The following is a 16,964-nucleotide window of genomic DNA, read 5'->3' as shown; positions in this document are numbered from 1 at the left end:
CTTGTTTTCCCAGGCGTGATTTGAATCATGTGACTGTCTTTTCATGTATCCGTCTTCTGCACGACTGCTTGTGGTGATCGCCTATTCATGCGTACATCAAATACATGTATATATTTTGTTTCCTCCAAAATAGCACTCCGGTGTGCACGCTGGTATCGCTGATTTACTACTGACCACGAGCTCTGGTGGCGAGCCTCGTTGACAAGAATCCACGGGAATAGTTCAAAAGCTTTCTCATGCAACATAACGCCCGCCAAGCCCTTCAACCCAAGAAGTTCCTGACATTGCCTCCAATATTCTTCAGGTCCAACAAGAAGGTATCGTGTCCAAACATGCTCATCTCCTCGCTCAGTTCGGTATACGCCACGTTCCGGTTCCCAGCCAGCTTGAGCGCCTCGGCCACTTCCCGCTGCTGCCACGCCGGGAAGAGAATGTCGCTCGCCACACCCATGACCAACGTCGGGATATCGCGCAGCCCCGCCAAGCCGGCCACCAGATCGTCAGGCGGACGGGAGGAAACCTCCACCGTAATAGAGTCGGACGAGACCGCCTCGCCGTTGGGCGCCGGCTGCTCCTCGTACGGCTGATCCGGCAAGGTGAGGCTGCAGGCCAGGTCGGCGGACGACGAGGCGGAGGCGGCGCCCGCCTCCTCGATCTGCTTCTCGCGCTGGGCCCTGCGCGCCCGGGTGGCCAGCTGGTGCGCGCGGCCGAGATCGAACAGGTCCATGGCCTTGCTGACGTAGAGCAGACTGTTGGGGTCGTAGGTGAGGCAGAACTTCTCGCCGGCGTGGTCGAGGTAGGTCTCGATCAAAAAGTCGGGGCACAGCGCGGGCGGCTTGGCCGGGTCGGCGCGGCGGCGGCCGAATCGCTGTTCCCACTCGGGCCCCGAGCGGTAGGTGACGGTGGCGATCTCGCGCGCCAGCTTCATGCCGGCGTGGGGCGGGAGGCCACCATAATAAAAGCCGCGCTTCCAGTTGGGGTCCATCATGAGGACCTGGCGCTGCGTGTGGCGCATGGCGATGCTGTACGGGTGGCTCCGCGCGCAGCCGCTGATGGAGACGATCCGGCCGACGCGGTCGGGGAAGAGGACGCCGGCGGCCAGGGACTGCATGCCGCCCATGCTGGAGCCCACGCTCGCGTAGATCTTCCGCACGCCCAAGCTGTCGAGCAGGCGGAACTGGGCGCGCACCATGTCGTCCATGGTCAGGACGGGGAACCGCGTGGCGTACCGCTGCCCGTCGGCCGGGTCGGTGCTGCTGGGGCCGGTGGAGCCGTAGCAGCCGCCGATGACGTTGGTGCAGACGACGAAGTATTTATCCGTGTCCAGCGCGGCGCCGGGGCCGATGAATTTCTCCCACCATCCCGGTTCTGGGTTGACCTCGGTCGAGCGGGCGTGGGAGGAAGCGGACAGGCCGGTGTGCAAGAGGATGACGTTGGACTTGTCGTCGTTCATCCGCCCCCACGTCTCGTAGGCGATGATGAACTCGGGCAGCACACCGCCCCAGTCCAGGAGGAGAGGCTCTTCGCAGTTCCATGTCTGCGTGGCTCCGGAGGTGTATGAGGGTTCGGGGCCGCTGGAGGCAAAGCTTGCCTGTAGCGAGGCGGATCGGTTCTCGAGCGCATCGATGCAGGGGAACGACATGGGAGGGTTGGAAGCCTCCCCAGCTCCAGACGCCGCCGCTTTCCGTGGTTTCGAGTGAAACCGTCTTGTCGGTACATTCTGATTCTGAGGGAGCAGCACGTCTTTTGTCTTGGGCAGGGCGCAAGCTGGTCTCTTCGGAGTGGAAGCCGCCAGTTTGCGCAGGGTCGAAGGAGCAATTCTTCGTAGAGCGGCCATGGTTGTTGTGAGGAGTGTGAGGAGTTGGTTGCCCTTGTCAAATTATCAGAAGCAGAGGGAATAAAGATGACAACCGACCACCCCGAACTCAGATGAAGGCCAGTCCATGAGGCCTGCCTGTCTGGTTTGTCAGCGCATCTTTAGCCATGGTGGTTGAAGATGTGGTAAAGCCCCATGGAGCTCGTTTGGGGAACACCGAAGTCGGGGCCGACGATGGTGAAATTTCACGTGCTGATAAGATAAGTCTATAGAGACATTGGGGTGTGTGTGGAGTATGCTGTTACGTATTATGTCATCCAAGCTCGAGTTGAGTGACGTAGCTAATAATTGCCTAAACCCCTAAATTTAGTAAGGTACTCGTGCGTTGTACTCCGTCAAACGTCGTGCCTAGAAACAAAGGTGAAGGCGGTCGTAATGACGTTGTTTCTTCTCGGTCAGCCCCCGCTCCCAGGCAGGTCACCTGACCTCAGTATTATCGCTGCAGCCTAGATGATTCCCTGGATGATTCACCCACCCACCCTCTTCCAGCTTCTTTTCATCATCCAACGCAGCGTTGGTTAAGGTACACTGCGTCACCTATAGCTTCATAGGTACCTAGGTTGAAATCGGTACTCTGTACACCCTTTTTGCACTGACGCATCTCTCACAGAAGTACCCTAGCACCTATAAAGATTAACATCAATCCGACCTTGATCTTTCTCGCCTTGTCAACCGAGACCCAACTCCCTCCATCCAATTCATGTCATTCTTATCTGGACTCTGGCAATACGTGCCCTCTCTTTCCAGCCAACCCAACATGGATTCCCAGTCTGGCATTTTTCAGCCGCGACCCATCGACGTCATCGTCGTTAAGACCATGCTCAGCAAGGCCACCCAGATGCCGCCCGAGGTGGTCGACATCATCATCGACCACGCCGAGTACTGGCCCCATTGCGAAACCGTCATCGAGCGACCGCCAAGGCAAGACATCCGCATCTCGAGCGGGCGCAGAGATCGCGAGAACGCCCTGCTCCTCCGCAGCCCTCCGGTCGGATTCGACCAAGACAGCATCGCGCAGCCCGGCGAGTGGATCTCGACGCCGGCCGCACCCGAGCCGCTCCGCGAGGCGGCGCCCGTTGAGGCGTTCAAGAAGCTGAGGGCCGGCACGGCGCTCGAACGCCCTGTGCGGAAAATCGTCTTCACCCTCCGCAGCAGGGACCAGGGCTGGGGCGGCGAGGCGAAGGACCGGGGGACGTTCGAGGGATCGTGGACGTGGTTCGAGGCCGGTCTGGAGAGGTTTGAGGCCGGCCTGGAGAGGTTCGACGGCAATAACGAGGAGGAGGGCGACAAAGAGGAGGTTGACGCGACATGCCAGAAGTCTTTGGACAGCAAGAGTACGATCGACAAGAAGCCGCCAACCAGGCTACAATTGTCGCACCCTTTTATTGGGGGGCTTGGTCGCAGCTTTCTCCATGGCCCTCGCGCCGCCCGCCACCTTGGATCGCAATCTTTCGCCCACGCCGACGAGGGTAACGACGAGGGTAAGAATGAGGGTGAGGATAAGGGCAAGGGTAAGGGCAAAGGTGAGGGTGAGGGTGAGAGCGAAACGACGGCGCCGTTTCGCGATCGGCCGTTTCGAGTGACTGGCCTGCGCCCCGTCTACCCGGAGACCGAAGTGGTGGGGAACACGCCGCGCTACAACCACCCGCTGGAGCCGAACCAGCAGCAGAAGATCCAGTGCAACAGGACGGCCACCAGCACAGCTGGCGACTACCGGATCGTCTGGTCCTGGACCGACGACATCTCGCCGGACTCGCCCGAGGCTGAGCGACTGAAACGCCAAGGTAGGGGGAAGGCGAGCGGCACCGGGGAGTTTGTGCGAAACCTGAGGCTGGGAGACGTGGTCACCGTCTGGGCCAAGTCACGATTCCCGGGTTGGGCGAACAACGTTCAAAAGGTCGGCGTTGCCGTCTACTGGGCCGTTTAGACTTGGGGCCGAGTCTGTCCCTGCGTTCTACATTATGCGCTATGCTTTGCTTTGGCGAGGCGAATGGCTACGAGAGATGCGGAAATACCTATTAAGTCCACGGATAGCAAGCATGTTTATTAGCAACATTGATCAAGAACAGTGATTCCTGGGCCTAGCCGTGGATGCATACATCATCTCATACAGCATCATGAGAATCAATTTCGTGCGCTGATTTTATTTATTTCATTTTTTGAAGTCAAAGACTCCTTGTGGCAAAATGAGGAAATAAAAATAAAATAATGGATTTGACGTCACGCGACTCCCAAGGAAACATCTCGACAGGCAAATCATATGATCCCTCACTTTTCCCGCTTTGTCCCTTTACACACCCCAGATCTTTAACTCGGTCAGAATCAAACCCCACTACATTCCATAAGGTAGGATGAGGAAGTGGTCGATTCCACGTGTAGCGACCGGCATTTTATCGATTCGCCCTATTTTCACAAAACACGCCCATCGAACTCCCAACGCATCACCATCCGGGACTCGTTCCAAGTCCACCGCCGTCCTTTCTCTCCCTCCTCTTACCCATCGACTCGCCCACCATCTCACCTCAATTCCATCATCCGGCACGAACAAGCTATCAACAATTCGCACCATGTCCTCCATTCGGCTCAAAGACCACGGCGACATCCCCGTCACCATCCCCCAAGGTCTCTCAGAAGACCAGCTCCTCGACTTCAAACCATTCATCGTACTGTTTCCCCCCTCTTGTCCTCCAACGCCAAGCCCTCCTTCCTTCCTTCGGGACCTCCGACCACTAACTAAAGCAATCGAACCCCCCGTCAACGACAGACCTGGGTATCAACCCTCACAAACTCAATAGCCCTCCAATCCCGCACCGCAACCCACCCTTTCCACCCGGACCCGTACCGCCTCACCTCCATCACCGTCCAAGCCTTCGACATCTTCGGCGGGACAGGCAAGGTAGGCTTCCTCAAAGCCGTAGCCGACGTATCCAACGCCGCAGGCGAGCGTCTTCCCGGCAGCATCTTCCTCCGCGGGCCCAGCGTCGCCGTGCTCGTCATGCTCATCCCGGACGACGTCGACGCGAAAGCGAACGCCTCCGACTCGGACGAGCGGTACGCCGTCCTCACCGTGCAGCCGCGCGTGCCGGCCGCGAGCCTGGCCTTCGCGGAGATACCGGCCGGCATGGTCGACGGGCAGGGTTCTTTCGCCGGCGCTGCGGCCAGGGAGATGGAGGAGGAGTTGGGGGTGGAGATTCGCGAGGGTGAACTCGTTTGTCTTAGCGAGTTGGCCAGCGAGCTTGCGGATGAAGGCGGAAAGGGGGGGGAGGAAGGGGAAAGGTTGCCGAACGCCATGTACCCTTCCGCTGGTGGATGCGACGAACACATCACCCTCTACAGCCACGAGAGGCGGGTGCCGAGGGCGCAACTCCAGGACTGGGCTGGGCGGCTGACCGGATTGAGGGAACATGGCGAGAAGATCACTCTCAGGCTGGTGCCTATGCGGGACCTGTGGCGGGTCGGGGCGCGCGATGCGAAATGTCTCGCTGCCCTGGCTCTATGGGAGGGTCTTAAGAGGGAGGGCAAGATATGAGCTGCCTGCGGTAGAAAATCCCTCTAGAAATTCCAAAATACTCCCTGCCACGACCACGAAACACTGCCTCTTCTATCCCTGTGTGGCAGACAATTCCGGGACATGGTGGTATGTTCTACATGGGACTTCTATATGGTTACCTCTATATCCATGGGCAGGTTTGGTTTGTGGTCTTTGCTCTAACGAAAAGAAATATTGGGAAGTGTTCCCTTCCTCTTCCCACAAGCGCTATAGCTTCAACGTCTTGGCAAACTCGACGCCCTCGGCCAAAGTCCCGACCCGAGCATCAATGGCGTACCCTTCGGCCTCGAGCTTCTTACACTCATCCCATAAGGTGGCGAGGGGAGCGGTGAAGACCTCGATGAACTCGTTTTCCTCCAGCTGGGGCTGGGGGTTCTGGTTTTCTGGGAGGGACGGGTCGATGGATACGTGGATCATACGGAGATTGGTGTTGCAGAAGCCGGGGTCTGTTAGGGTGGAGGTCAATATTGTCGGCGGTGGGAATGGGAAGGGGAGGAAAAAGAGGGGAGGAAGAAGAAAAAGAGAAGAAGAAAAAAAGGGTAAAAGTCTCACCGTTGAACATAATGGGCGATGTCTCGGTGACGACACCAACATAGCCCGTCTCCTCGCGCAGCTCTCGCACGGCCGCCTGCTCGGCCGTCTCGCCGGCATCGATCAGGCCGGCGGGCACCTCGATGGAGATGCGGTCAATGGGGGGCCGGTACTGCTTCTGGAGGATGATCTCTGGGCCGGCGGGTGTGTGGAGGAGGGCGACGATGCCGACGCCGTCGACGTCACTTGTCGTGGGCCGGGTGCGGCGCTCCGCCGACTCCCAGGTGCGCGTCTGGCCGTTTGGGTCTCGATATGTGACTTTGCTGAGTTTGATCCAGGCCGCCTCATTTTCGGGCTGGATAAGGGAACGTGAGAGAGAGGAATAGCATGGTTAGCTGCTGGCATGAATGGAAGTAAGATGGGGGGTTTGGGGGTTGACCCGGGTGAGCTTGGGTAAAGGGGGCCAATACCAGAGGCCCTATGGAAAGCACTTTGGCTTCTGAGGCAGACATCTCTTCTATTTTATCTCTTCTCGTCACGGCGTGGAGAAGATGGACTTGTTTCTTGTTCGTCCTGCCCGGGAGGTGAGCGATCATCGATGTTGCGGTGAAGCCGGACTTCGGAGGACGGAGTAGATACCTTAGGTACCTGAATCAGACCTGTGCCTTACTCTTATCTTATCTATCTGATGTGCAGGCCGTTGCCCCTGGCCCTTTTTATTACCTACCTTATTTTTAGTTTTATTTCTTGACTTTTACAGGCCGAAAAGCAGCACTCTTCTCACTGTTTCCCCCCGTCGTGCTCCTCATCTGTCCTGATAACGAGGAACCAGTGATACATACAATCGGTGCCCAACCGGCGCATTGCCGGCTCGTCGTGTACCAGGTAAGGTAAGGTACCTTAGGTGTCTCCGGTTGGCAGGTACTGGATGTTGTATCTTTGAATAAGGTACCTGGTGCTGTAGGTATTTTGAGGTACATTGAGCCGTACCAAGTGTGAATGCGGGGGCGGGGTAACTTCCCATCCCGGATGGGTACGAACGAACAAACATCGCAGGCTGCCGAGCAGGCACGAAGGTACCTTATGATACAGACCTGGGGTGACAGTTGCACACGGGAAGAGTGATGATTGTGTACCTTGGTACCTTGAACAACTTGGTCCCTTCATTAAGGTACGTGAGGTAGCTGTGTCATTCGAAGGTGTACAACAACGCCCCTAACGCCTATGTACGTATATGTTAGTCTCTACCTAATCCAAGTGTTTTTCAGGGCCCAGAGGCGGCCATTGAAGCCGTTACACTGTAAATGTTGAACTAGGATCACGGTTATTACACTTATTCCATAAGGTACTTTGTATCATATTATGTTGTTTCCGTCGTGGTACTCGGCATGACTCAAGTTGGGGTATCTTACTGTATTCTGATCTCACAGACACCATAGTAGTTACTTGGTAAGGTAGGTACCTTAAGCATAGCAATCACTCGGTAAGGCTACAGCGTCTCACCGGGACCCCACAGCGGACCCCACACGGACCTCAACGGCGCTCACTTCACCATCTCACTCCCTCCCTCCCTCCCGCACACACACCTTGAAACATCATCTTTCACTCATTCTTCAACCAGTCTTCCCATCTCTGATGGCATCATCTTTTCCATTGATACTAAGTGTATAGAATATAGAATTCTTAATCTGTTCCTCCGTCCTGTCCCTTTTTCGCCACCGCCAAGATAGGCCGCCGACGTCGTCCCCGTCACTTCCGCCCTAAACCAAATAGGTTCAAAATGGGCAACGAAGAATCTGTCTTGGACGAAGCCAACGGCCCGCCCCAGACACTCGGGGACCGCAGTCTTGAGTCTCTAGCTCATTACATTAAAGATGCTCCGGCATGGCGCATTGTAGTCATGTGCGGAGCCGGCATTTCCACTGCCGCTGGAAGTACGTTTGTTTCTCTCCTGGAGTCCTGTGTGCCTCTTGTTCGTGTCGCGAAATGTCAGCCTCGATTTCTTCGTCGTCTCCTCGAACTCGCCTCACTGACAATTCTTCTCCCATATAGTCCCTGATTTCCGCTCCCCCGGCACAGGCCTCTACGACAACCTGGCCCGCCTCAACCTGCCCTATGCCGAGGCCGTCTTCGACATCGAGTACTTCCGGAAGCACCCGGAGCCCTTCTATTACCTCGCCAAGGAACTATACCCTGGAAAATTCCACCCCACCATCTCCCATGCCTTCATCGCTCTGCTCGCCAAGAAGGGCCGCCTCCTGATGAACTTCACCCAGAACATCGACTGCCTGGAGCGCCGCGCCGGCGTCCCCGCCGACAAGATCGTCGAAGCCCACGGCAGCTTCGCCACCCAGCGCTGCATCGAGTGCCGCACCCCCTTCCCGGACGACGACATGCTCGACCACGTCCAGCGCGAGGTCGTCCCGCGCTGCAAGGACCGCTCCTGCGGGGGGCTCGTGAAACCCGACATCGTCTTCTTCGGCGAGGCCCTCCCCTCCGCCTTCCGGGACGCGAGCCACCTGCCCGCCATGGCCGACCTCGTCATCGTCATGGGCACCAGCCTCAGCGTCTACCCGTTCGCCGGCCTGCCCGAGTACGCCCAGCCCCACGTGCCCCGCCTTCTGCTCAACAAGGAGCGCGTCGGCCGCATGGGCTACCGCCCGGACGACGTCCTCGAGCTGGGGCCCTGCGATGCCGGCATACGGCGTCTGGCGGCCTTGCTCGGCTGGTCCGAGGAGCTGGAGGCCCTCTGGCGCGGTGTCGTGCGCGACGAGGAGGCCGCGCGCCAGGTGGCGCGCGTGGACCCCGATGCGGGCGCTGGTCGCGCGGATATTGAGGATGAGATTCGGAAGTTGACTGAGGAGGTCGAGGCCGCTCTTACCCTCGAATCGCCGAATGACGAGAGTGCTGCCGGCGGCGACAAGACTGAGGAAAAGGACGGGCTGGCGGACGTGGGTGCCAAGGTCGAAGAAGAGGTCGAGACGGACCGGAAGGAAGAAGTCTCAAGGACAGGAGGCGAGGAGGGGGTCACTTTACACTCTCGTGGAGGGGAAGAGGAGAGGGAGGACGAGAAGGCCTCCTCGGGACCAGCGGAGAATGCCGATCGGGCCGCTGCCGTTCCCGCCCCTGACGCGTCTAGCCGAAGTGCACTTGGTGGAGACGACGGCCCGTCCGCGCAGGAGGAGCTACAGCTTCGACTGGGGGGTGATGTACCTTCAGGAGGCGGCGGAGATGGTAAAAGTGGTCGTCCCGCGGGAAGTCCTGGCGGAGATATATTGGGCGGCGAAGATGCAGTAAAGGGGGGGGAGGCGAGCTCGAAGCTTTCATAAATAGAAACGCATGGCGACGGTGACTTGGCTGGGGGAGAGGTAGAAAACGGCGAGGGGCAGGGAAAAAGAAATACCCATACCATTCCAAAAAGGCACTGGACTTATCATCTAGAAAAAGGGTTTCGTTTTGTTTCGACTTGGTATCTCCTCATCAAGCTCGTTTCCTGTATCGTGAGATGTATATCTGCCCCTAGTCCACCAGAAGGGCGCCCAAATGCCTTCGAACTCCTCTCCCGAGGCGAAGTGCTGAAGCCCAGTCCATCATGTCTTTAAATCCCTTATGCGCCCATTGTAATTCCAAATCTAGACATCCCGTCTATCTTGCCTTTATCTGTGTCCAAAAAAACGCCACAAAATCAGATCCCACTTCTCAATGCTTTCCACCGTCTATGCGGATATGATCATGTTCATGATGATGACCGTCGACAGTCTAATAGCGACTGCAACTGCTGCCGCACCCCGGTCTCTGCACCGCGGCGCCGACGCAACGCTGTTCGTTTGGAAGCATCGTACTCTCGCTCGTCGAACTCTTCGTCCTCGTCGTCATCCGACGGCGTGTGCGGGGGGTTCCAGTCTGGCTCCTCGGCGGGCGGAAGAAGTCCTGGCTTCAGGGGTCTACCGCGTCGGTGTACCTGGGAAAGGGGGACCCAAGTCAGTTTGGTTTTCCATATACGAAGAAGAGTCGAGGGAACTCGAAAGCTGTGTGGGGACCTACCGTGCAGAAGCCGCAGCGTTCGCCGAAGCGAGGGGCGTAGCCCCGGCACTGGATGGAGCCCTGGTATCATTGTCAGTGTCGGCGCTACGAACGAGCTTGTTAGGCCGGGGACAGTTACACACGTAGAAGTTGGAGCAGTAAACGGGCATTGTGACCGAAGGTGTCACGTGCGTCAAGGCACCGCAGACAAGAAGGATAACACGCAACGAGTGGCAGAGGGAAAGCAGAAACCTCCTGTGCATAAATGACCGCCAGAGTGGCGAAATATACTAGCCAGGAGATTGAGAAGATGGGGCCGTCTTATATGGGAATATTGCAGACAGGTGGAAGGAGAGGGAATTACGGATGATGGGCCGATTTCTCGAAATGAGACGAGGGCGTAACGTTCACTACAAATAGCACGTCTAGAATCCCCTACCTGATATGGCACACCGAGTCACCACGAGGGACGATCATTCGGGACCGTTTGCGAAGTCGGCGGCCCTAACAGAGATGGACTGAGATAGAGTTTAGAACGGAAAGAGGATGACACATGGCTTTCTGCTTGAGAGACCGGGATAGCGCCGGTGAACTCCAGTGGTGTGTGTTGGGACTTGGCCGAAGTGAGTTACGACGGTGTACGGCAGTAAGACACAAGCTCGCCTCTCCGACGCCTTCGTGAAAGTGGGCTGACCGAATGCGGGCTCTGGAAGCTTTCAGAGACGCACCGCACCGTTGTACTGCACCACAGGAAATTCCGCGTCTGGGACGGACTCCTAGACGCCCAGGTTTCATCCGCTCCCGGTTGCGGACATGAGGGGGGGCTGTCGGAAAGAGAGAAAGGTGGGGGAGCGGGACCGGGAGCCGGGAGCCGGGAGCGAGATGATTGTTTGACAAGTCCATCGATTCGTACCGTCTGGACTGGCTTAAGCCGAACTCTAATCTGGCAGATGAGAATTGTCGAGTCGCCAGACGTGGGAGGATGAACGGAAACGAATGAAACGTGCTTTCATAATAAAGCGGTCCGAGTCGGATCGGGAACTTGCATGCTTCGTGTACCGCACACTGTACAGTTGCGTTACAAACCACAGAGGCACCTGACTAATATGGGATGAATGGAATTTCAAGCTCATGCCTCTAACCCCTTACAGTGTGTCGCAAACATTGCACGGTGCTTACATCAGGCTGGGGTGTGGGTCCGTTTCCGGTTTCCGAGAACGTTGAAACTTTTGAAGCTGTCGGGTCGAGTCGTGTCGAGTCGTGTCTCCATCATCATCAGCCCATTACCAAGTTGTCTAGAACGTCTACCACCTGTGGTCCTACTCTGTCTCCCGTGTTGTCCCGATACATGTCGCCCCATTGCACCACGCAATCCGTCGATATTCGTACCAATTCCTCCGAACAGACCAAACAAACCCCCTAGCCGATCCACGGTTTGCCATAACGGCCGTCCAGCGAGCACGAGCACGTAAACCGTCAATCCGTCGATATTCGTACCAATTCCTCCGAACAAACCAAAGTACACCACCTATCGCCACCATGTCCGTCTTTGGAAACAAGCGCTTCACTCCCTCCGCCGAAGCCCACGCCTTCGGCTCCCGCTACCGTGCCCAGCTCTCCAAGCATCCCTTCCTCCTCTTCGGCCTGCCCTTCCTCGCCGTCATGGTTGCCGGATCATTCGTCTTGACGCCGGCCACCGCCATCCGCTACGAGAAGTACGACCGGAAAGTGCGCCAAGTGACAAAAGAGGAAGAGCTGGGCCTGCGCAGGAACGCGAGGAGAGTGAACATGAAGGACGAGTATTACGTGAGTCTAGCCTTCTTTTTTACCTCCCCTTCGCCCCCCGCCCCCCTTTTCTTTGCACTGAGCGAGCGACTTTGAATTGATCCGCTAAACTCCCCTTGTGTGAAACGTGCAGCGTCTTGCGGCCAAGGACTTGGACAATTGGGAACAGAAGCGGGTTAAGAGACTCCCTGGCGAACATGACGGCATTATCGAGTAAATGTTCGCTCAGTACGACGCGCGCTTCGATTTATCCTTGCGCCCCGACATGGAACGCCCAGGAGCGACACTGGGGGGGGGGGGAGAAACGATAATCTCGGGGGCCCGACAGGCGAGGTCTGACGTCGGCAAATCGCCATTATCTACCAGTGAAAACCCATCACGAACGACCACCTTCAGCTTCGGGTTGCGAATTTCGCGTGCTCCAGACTCGAATCTTCCCACGAATCATCCGAGCCGCTCGGGTATGCCTACGTCAAATCCACCTTCCCCCTGCATCCTTGCTAAGCACATTGGCTCGCCTTAATGGTGGACTGGGGATGGGTGTCGACGTCATTCTGCTGCTCTCGTGGCAGGCAAAGCGAACAATTTCGAAACACATTACTTCTTACTTCTACCCCACAGATAGCCAAGCAAGCCCCTGGATCGTTTACGACGCGTACCATCGGTAGCGTGGTGGCTTGTATTTTCTTCGAGGGTCGATCATGTTTCGTCAGGTTTCGTCTGGGCCCGTCCGTGGAACGTGGAATGCGGTGTGGAGGCAGTCCGGAGTGGAAGGGAGTGTCACCAGCTTCATGTGTAGTCATATGACCCATGCATAACAATAAGACACCGATGTCCAAAACACTTAACGCGGTGGCACGCTACACTCCATTCCAACGCGGTTATGACGCGACGTCCTGGAGACGTCCCGAAGAAGTGTCGACACTTTCACGCAAAACCCTACATCCGGCACTTTGAGGATCTTACCCAGTCCGAGCCTGCTTCTTGGCTCTCTCATAGACGCATACCGTTGAGTATGGCAAGTGTAACGGTCTCGGGTGCTTCTCGAGTTCATACGTTCATTATGAAGTCCTTCTGGGGATCGATGAGGTGATGAGAAGCAGATACGGTAGATCCAGGTGTTATCGCTTGGATCATGAAAGCCAATCAAAGGGTCGAACGAATTACTGCACCACCCATCACACCATCATCGTCCCCGCGCCGATCTACTGACGATCGGAAAGATGGGAGCACCGTTGGTAAATCGCCGCTGCGATCCTTAGACATAAAAATCGACACTAAAACGCACCTAATTACCTACGGCCTTGGCGGTTGATAACTGTCTAATGTCTAAGATGCGAAACATTTCCAGAGACATGGAACGATGCGGGTGAAGAGGGAAACGATTGAGCCCGCGGGCAATACACAGAGTCATGTCCGTCTGTGCCGTAGGCATATATTGACCTCTAGCACCAACGCTCGTTGGGATTATCAGATAATGATGCCTTTCTCGCTTTTCTGTCTTGGGGGCTGATAAGTGCAGAGCGACGGGTACGCCGTAGGGACGAGTGGCAAGGTTGATGGGCTCACCGCGCTCTTGGTGAACCCTGAATGTTCGTATAGTGCGGGCATCGTGCATGCGGTTGTCTCCCGTCCATATCTGACTCTCCCTTCTACCTTTCTCCATGGCGAAAGTTTGCAAGCGAGAAGACGAGACATGGTTTAAACCCATTGGACCTCCGGTTCCGTTCAAAGGGGTGCCGGAAAGCTCTTGTCCATCAATTTTTTTTGGGAGAAAAAAAAAGAAGAAGAAAAGCCCCAACTACACACGTGTATTAGACGAGATGAATCCAATGTCTCTGCGAGGCATTCGATAGTTGCAGTACGGACACGGAGAATAAGAAGAGTCTCAAGGAGGACCATAGAAGGTGATGTGTGAAGCAGAGAGAAGAAAAAGAAATTGACGCAGACGGCTCGAAAAGTCTCACCAAGAGGATAATCTGTCGATGTCTAGAACAGGTGCTTCTAGCTGGACGCTTCGCCAAGCGGGCCAAGAGACGACAAACGACAGACACTAAAGCTGCAAACGAATGTTGCTGAGGTATTTTAGCAGGCGGGGAGGGGGGCGCAGAGAACAGCGGTGAGAAGAGGTCATAGGTCTGACGTGGTGCGCTACTCTGCTAGTTTATCAGTATTGCACTGCGTGTACGTATGCCGTAGGTATACGCCGCACCTGTATGGAGGTTAGGTAGGTAGGCATGCACGCATCTGCACGGAGGACGCATAGTCAGTCATAGGGCATATACGTTGTACATAGCTGTAGATCTCGAGAGAGCAGGGTCCAGGGATCCAAAGCAATTAAACGCGGCTTGGACAACGAAAGCGACGTCGAGCGTATTGCCTGGAATACTTTATGACTCTGGTTACTATGCCTGCAGGAACAGGAACCGATGCCGATGGGAGAGGGGTTCAGACTTATCGGGGATCGGATCAGAATCGGACCAAAGACCGCACGCACGTTTTTGCCCACCATCTCGTAACATGACAGTCCTTTAGTAAGCACTATGCCTGGAATTTGGAAATGGTATGGGAGAGCACGAAGTACACTAGTCCCAGCTGATACTCGTACCTAATAGATCGCCGAGGTGTGGATTGACATCCCGCGTTTATTATGAGCGGAACGGACGAGGTGGTGTTTCGATCTGGGTAGCGTATCATTTCGTAAAGTAACTGCCTCTTTAGAACGGAGAATAGGTAGGTACCCAAGTAAGGTACTGCAAATGCGGGAGGAATCGCATCACTGTAGTGCGGGGTAGTATGCACTCTATGCTAAGTACGGATACCTGCAGTTCAAGGTCCTTCGTCCTTGGTGCACTGCCTCTGTGCGTGCCTGCACATGCAGGTAATAATTAGTAATGGACGTTGCACCCGTACCTGAATGCATACGGGCGGGGCGGAGGAGGAACGGACAGAGAGGGGTAAGGTAAGATGGTATGTCGAATCTACCTTTAGTGTGGACATCTGTTGTATGTGAATCTGGATAGCTTCCAGGCATCCCACTCTCTTCAGCTTACTCGCCATATCCCCCCAGCCACTATCTAGACGAGGAGGCGACTGCGGATTTACTCCGTGATCCATTCCCCGTCACCGCTTTGTTTTCTCGTAGCCTAATATAGTTTGATCGACCATGGTCAGTCGGTCGGTCCGCAGTCATATCTCTGGATCCCTTCTTTTCTTTTTCCCAACTGTCAAATTGACATGGGTTCATAAGATGAGAGTCCATCAATTAGCACTCTCAGACCAAGACAAGATGTCTTACTCTCCCTGGAAGCGGCGCCTCGCAAGTGTCTCTGGTACGTTGTACCTGATGCGGCCTGGGCCACGGCCGAGAGTGGTTAAGGTTGTTCTTTTGGTAGTCGTTCGGCTTTCGCCTCTCGTTCATTTAGCTGGTCTCTCATTTCTCCGCAACGGCACTCTCCGCAATGCGGACGGACCGTGGACTTCTCTGGTCAATTCCAGCCAAGCTGTACCTGAGATCCTCAAGCCTGCTGGGCAATGGAGTCGACTGGGGTTCCTGAATGGGACTGGAGTTTCCCGAGAGATACAGCCAGCAAAAAGCTTTCCATCGGCTTCAGATCGACCAGGCATATTTTATCGGCAGGGACGCGTGACCCGACTCGCCTTCTCCACCACTTCAAGGCACTGAAACATGATAGTCGCTCCATGTCGTCAAAGTCTCTCCGCAGTTCACTTGCACTACCTCATTGTCGCTGAACCAAAAGACGACTCGACGAAGTCATGATTTAGAAGGGGAGAGATCAACTAGCCCGATCAACTAACCCTTGTTCACCCAGTATACGGAAAAGTCGGCCGAACTGACATTCATTGGACGATAAGAACCACGAACAATCGTGAGAATGACGTATTCGATGCCTTAGCTGGGTTTCATAACTTAAGGTACCTAGCCTACCAAGAACCAAGAATTACCAAGACCACCACGACGCTATACCAAGGTCACCATATTACAATATCAGGGCTACCAAGGTATCTCAGTCGCTCGTTATTCCCACCACCATACTACCGGTGTAGGCACGGTTTCGGGTATAGGTAACGGGTACTATACCCCTACAGAGCCTATGTCTACGTTGTACACGTGTACGATGCTCCGAGGCATGCCTCTGTCCGGATCGGGTCATCTTGGCCCAGTGGGGTTTTCTCGTTCACCTCGCACTCAATGGCAACGGCCGTCCATCACGACTGTGTTCATAATTCGTAATTCCCCGCTCTTTTTTTTTTTTTTTTTTTTTTTTTTTTTTTAAATCTGAACCACACAATCCCGCGAAATCCACGCAACGGCGGTCAAGGTTGTTGTGCGGAGGTGTGAAAAGAGGCCTCGGTCGCTGTCTTGGTCCATCACCGTAAACGGAGTCCCTGTGCAACTGTAATTAGTGCTCGTCTGTCAAGTCCAGTTCAGGCTCCGTTTTTTGTTCGGTGATGTTTTGGGTTTGGCTTGATCCATCCCCAGCCGGCTTATTCAGAACTTAGCAGTTGTGTGGGTGGTCCTGGCGGACATATCATTCCGCTCGCAGTTCGCAGCTCATTTGCACCATGATTCACGAAACTCCATACGAAGTAGGTACTTCGACCTTCGTACACCTCACGTACCCCTGTCCCTGCCCCCTGCCGATGTGCCTGTATCCTTGCAGCGCTGACTGCGTGACAGGCGTATCCCGTACCTGCTGCGAGGTACGGATTCGGAGTACGCAACCATGACACGTACGATGTATTTCGTACCTCGCATCTCTATGATCCATCATCTTGGCGTATGTATGCTTGTACAAATTAGGTACCTCTCTCTACATTGAATCGCGGTCACTAGCGTCCTTGTCTTGCCTTTGCGTCCCGCCCGATCTCGTTCAGAACCCGGGGGGGGGGGGGGGGGAGGCTGCTGGAATTTGTTCCCCTCCTCACAAGCCAAGCCACAGATGACACCCCCACCCGTCCCTCCGCTGCTCCCGAACACCTCTGGCTTTAATAAGAGTGGCCTTGTTCGCTCTTCCGGAGGCATCGCAGCCCGTCACGTCTTCCAGTATCTTCATAGGGACATGTGCTTCACCACTCTCGAAGGGGATCTAGTGTCCATACAGATTTGGGCTTCGTCCTCCTCCCCGGTTCTCGACAAGCCATAACCCCATCCCAGCTCATCGATTTCTAACCATA

The 16,964-nt window shown here is 55.6% G+C and overlaps 8 protein-coding genes across 8 annotated transcripts; 5 read left to right on the top strand and 3 right to left on the bottom strand.

Annotated features, from left to right (window-relative positions):
* Positions 1 to 3: 3 nt before the first annotated feature.
* Positions 4 to 1,983, bottom strand: SODALDRAFT_330731 (homoserine O-acetyltransferase). Its single transcript, XM_028611277.1, has one exon. It carries the CDS (start codon positions 1,835 to 1,837, stop codon positions 263 to 265), a length of 1,575 nt encoding a protein of 524 aa, XP_028468818.1. The 5' UTR covers positions 1,838 to 1,983; the 3' UTR covers positions 4 to 262.
* A 377-nt stretch (positions 1,984 to 2,360) lies between these two features.
* SODALDRAFT_330730 (hypothetical protein) lies at positions 2,361 to 4,103 on the top strand. The gene has a single exon (XM_028611276.1). It carries the CDS (start codon positions 2,634 to 2,636, stop codon positions 3,801 to 3,803), a length of 1,170 nt encoding a protein of 389 aa, XP_028468817.1. The 5' UTR covers positions 2,361 to 2,633; the 3' UTR covers positions 3,804 to 4,103.
* A 340-nt stretch (positions 4,104 to 4,443) lies between these two features.
* SODALDRAFT_270960 (nudix hydrolase) lies at positions 4,444 to 5,405 on the top strand (the record flags this gene model as incomplete). The annotated part of the gene is made up of 2 exons (XM_028607743.1): positions 4,444 to 4,539; positions 4,641 to 5,405. 2 exons carry the CDS (start codon positions 4,444 to 4,446, stop codon positions 5,403 to 5,405), a joined length of 861 nt encoding a protein of 286 aa, XP_028468816.1.
* On the bottom strand, positions 5,367 to 6,687 carry SODALDRAFT_330727 (ADP-ribose pyrophosphatase). Its single transcript, XM_028611275.1, has 3 exons — positions 6,428 to 6,687; positions 5,979 to 6,312; positions 5,367 to 5,872 (listed from the first exon to the last, which is right to left on the bottom strand). The coding sequence occupies exons 1-3, from the start codon at positions 6,467 to 6,469 to the stop codon at positions 5,634 to 5,636; spliced, it is 615 nt and encodes a 204-aa protein (XP_028468815.1). The 5' UTR covers positions 6,470 to 6,687; the 3' UTR covers positions 5,367 to 5,633.
* Positions 6,688 to 7,532: 845 nt separating this feature from the next.
* Positions 7,533 to 9,533, top strand: SODALDRAFT_307508 (SIR2-domain-containing protein). Its single transcript, XM_028609070.1, has 2 exons — positions 7,533 to 7,891; positions 8,010 to 9,533. Exons 1-2 carry the CDS (start codon positions 7,738 to 7,740, stop codon positions 9,284 to 9,286), a joined length of 1,431 nt encoding a protein of 476 aa, XP_028468814.1. The 5' UTR covers positions 7,533 to 7,737; the 3' UTR covers positions 9,287 to 9,533.
* Positions 9,534 to 9,693: 160 nt separating this feature from the next.
* Positions 9,694 to 10,150, bottom strand: SODALDRAFT_357034 (hypothetical protein; the record flags this gene model as incomplete). The annotated part of the gene is made up of 3 exons (XM_028613964.1): positions 9,694 to 9,918; positions 10,002 to 10,061; positions 10,124 to 10,150. 3 exons carry the CDS (start codon positions 10,148 to 10,150, stop codon positions 9,694 to 9,696), a joined length of 312 nt encoding a protein of 103 aa, XP_028468813.1.
* Positions 10,151 to 11,519: 1,369 nt separating this feature from the next.
* Positions 11,520 to 11,982, top strand: SODALDRAFT_322232 (cytochrome c oxidase assembly protein COX16; the record flags this gene model as incomplete). The annotated part of the gene is made up of 2 exons (XM_028609700.1): positions 11,520 to 11,786; positions 11,899 to 11,982. 2 exons carry the CDS (start codon positions 11,520 to 11,522, stop codon positions 11,980 to 11,982), a joined length of 351 nt encoding a protein of 116 aa, XP_028468812.1.
* Positions 11,983 to 14,931: 2,949 nt separating this feature from the next.
* On the top strand, positions 14,932 to 16,933 carry SODALDRAFT_357031 (hypothetical protein; the record flags this gene model as incomplete). Its single annotated transcript, XM_028613963.1, has 13 exons — positions 14,932 to 14,942; positions 15,044 to 15,135; positions 15,191 to 15,333; positions 15,380 to 15,411; positions 15,480 to 15,539; positions 15,642 to 15,686; positions 15,758 to 15,827; positions 15,915 to 16,003; positions 16,109 to 16,122; positions 16,214 to 16,235; positions 16,334 to 16,376; positions 16,468 to 16,567; positions 16,719 to 16,933. 13 exons carry the CDS (start codon positions 14,932 to 14,934, stop codon positions 16,931 to 16,933), a joined length of 936 nt encoding a protein of 311 aa, XP_028468811.1.
* Positions 16,934 to 16,964: the final 31 nt, after the last annotated feature.

This window comes from Sodiomyces alkalinus (assembly GCF_003711515.1).
Source record: "Sodiomyces alkalinus F11 unplaced genomic scaffold SODALscaffold_2, whole genome shotgun sequence".
In the NCBI taxonomy this organism is placed as follows: domain Eukaryota; kingdom Fungi; phylum Ascomycota; class Sordariomycetes; order Glomerellales; family Plectosphaerellaceae; genus Sodiomyces; species Sodiomyces alkalinus.
Note: the sequence above shows the minus strand (reverse complement) of the source record. Positions and strands in the feature narration are given on the sequence as shown.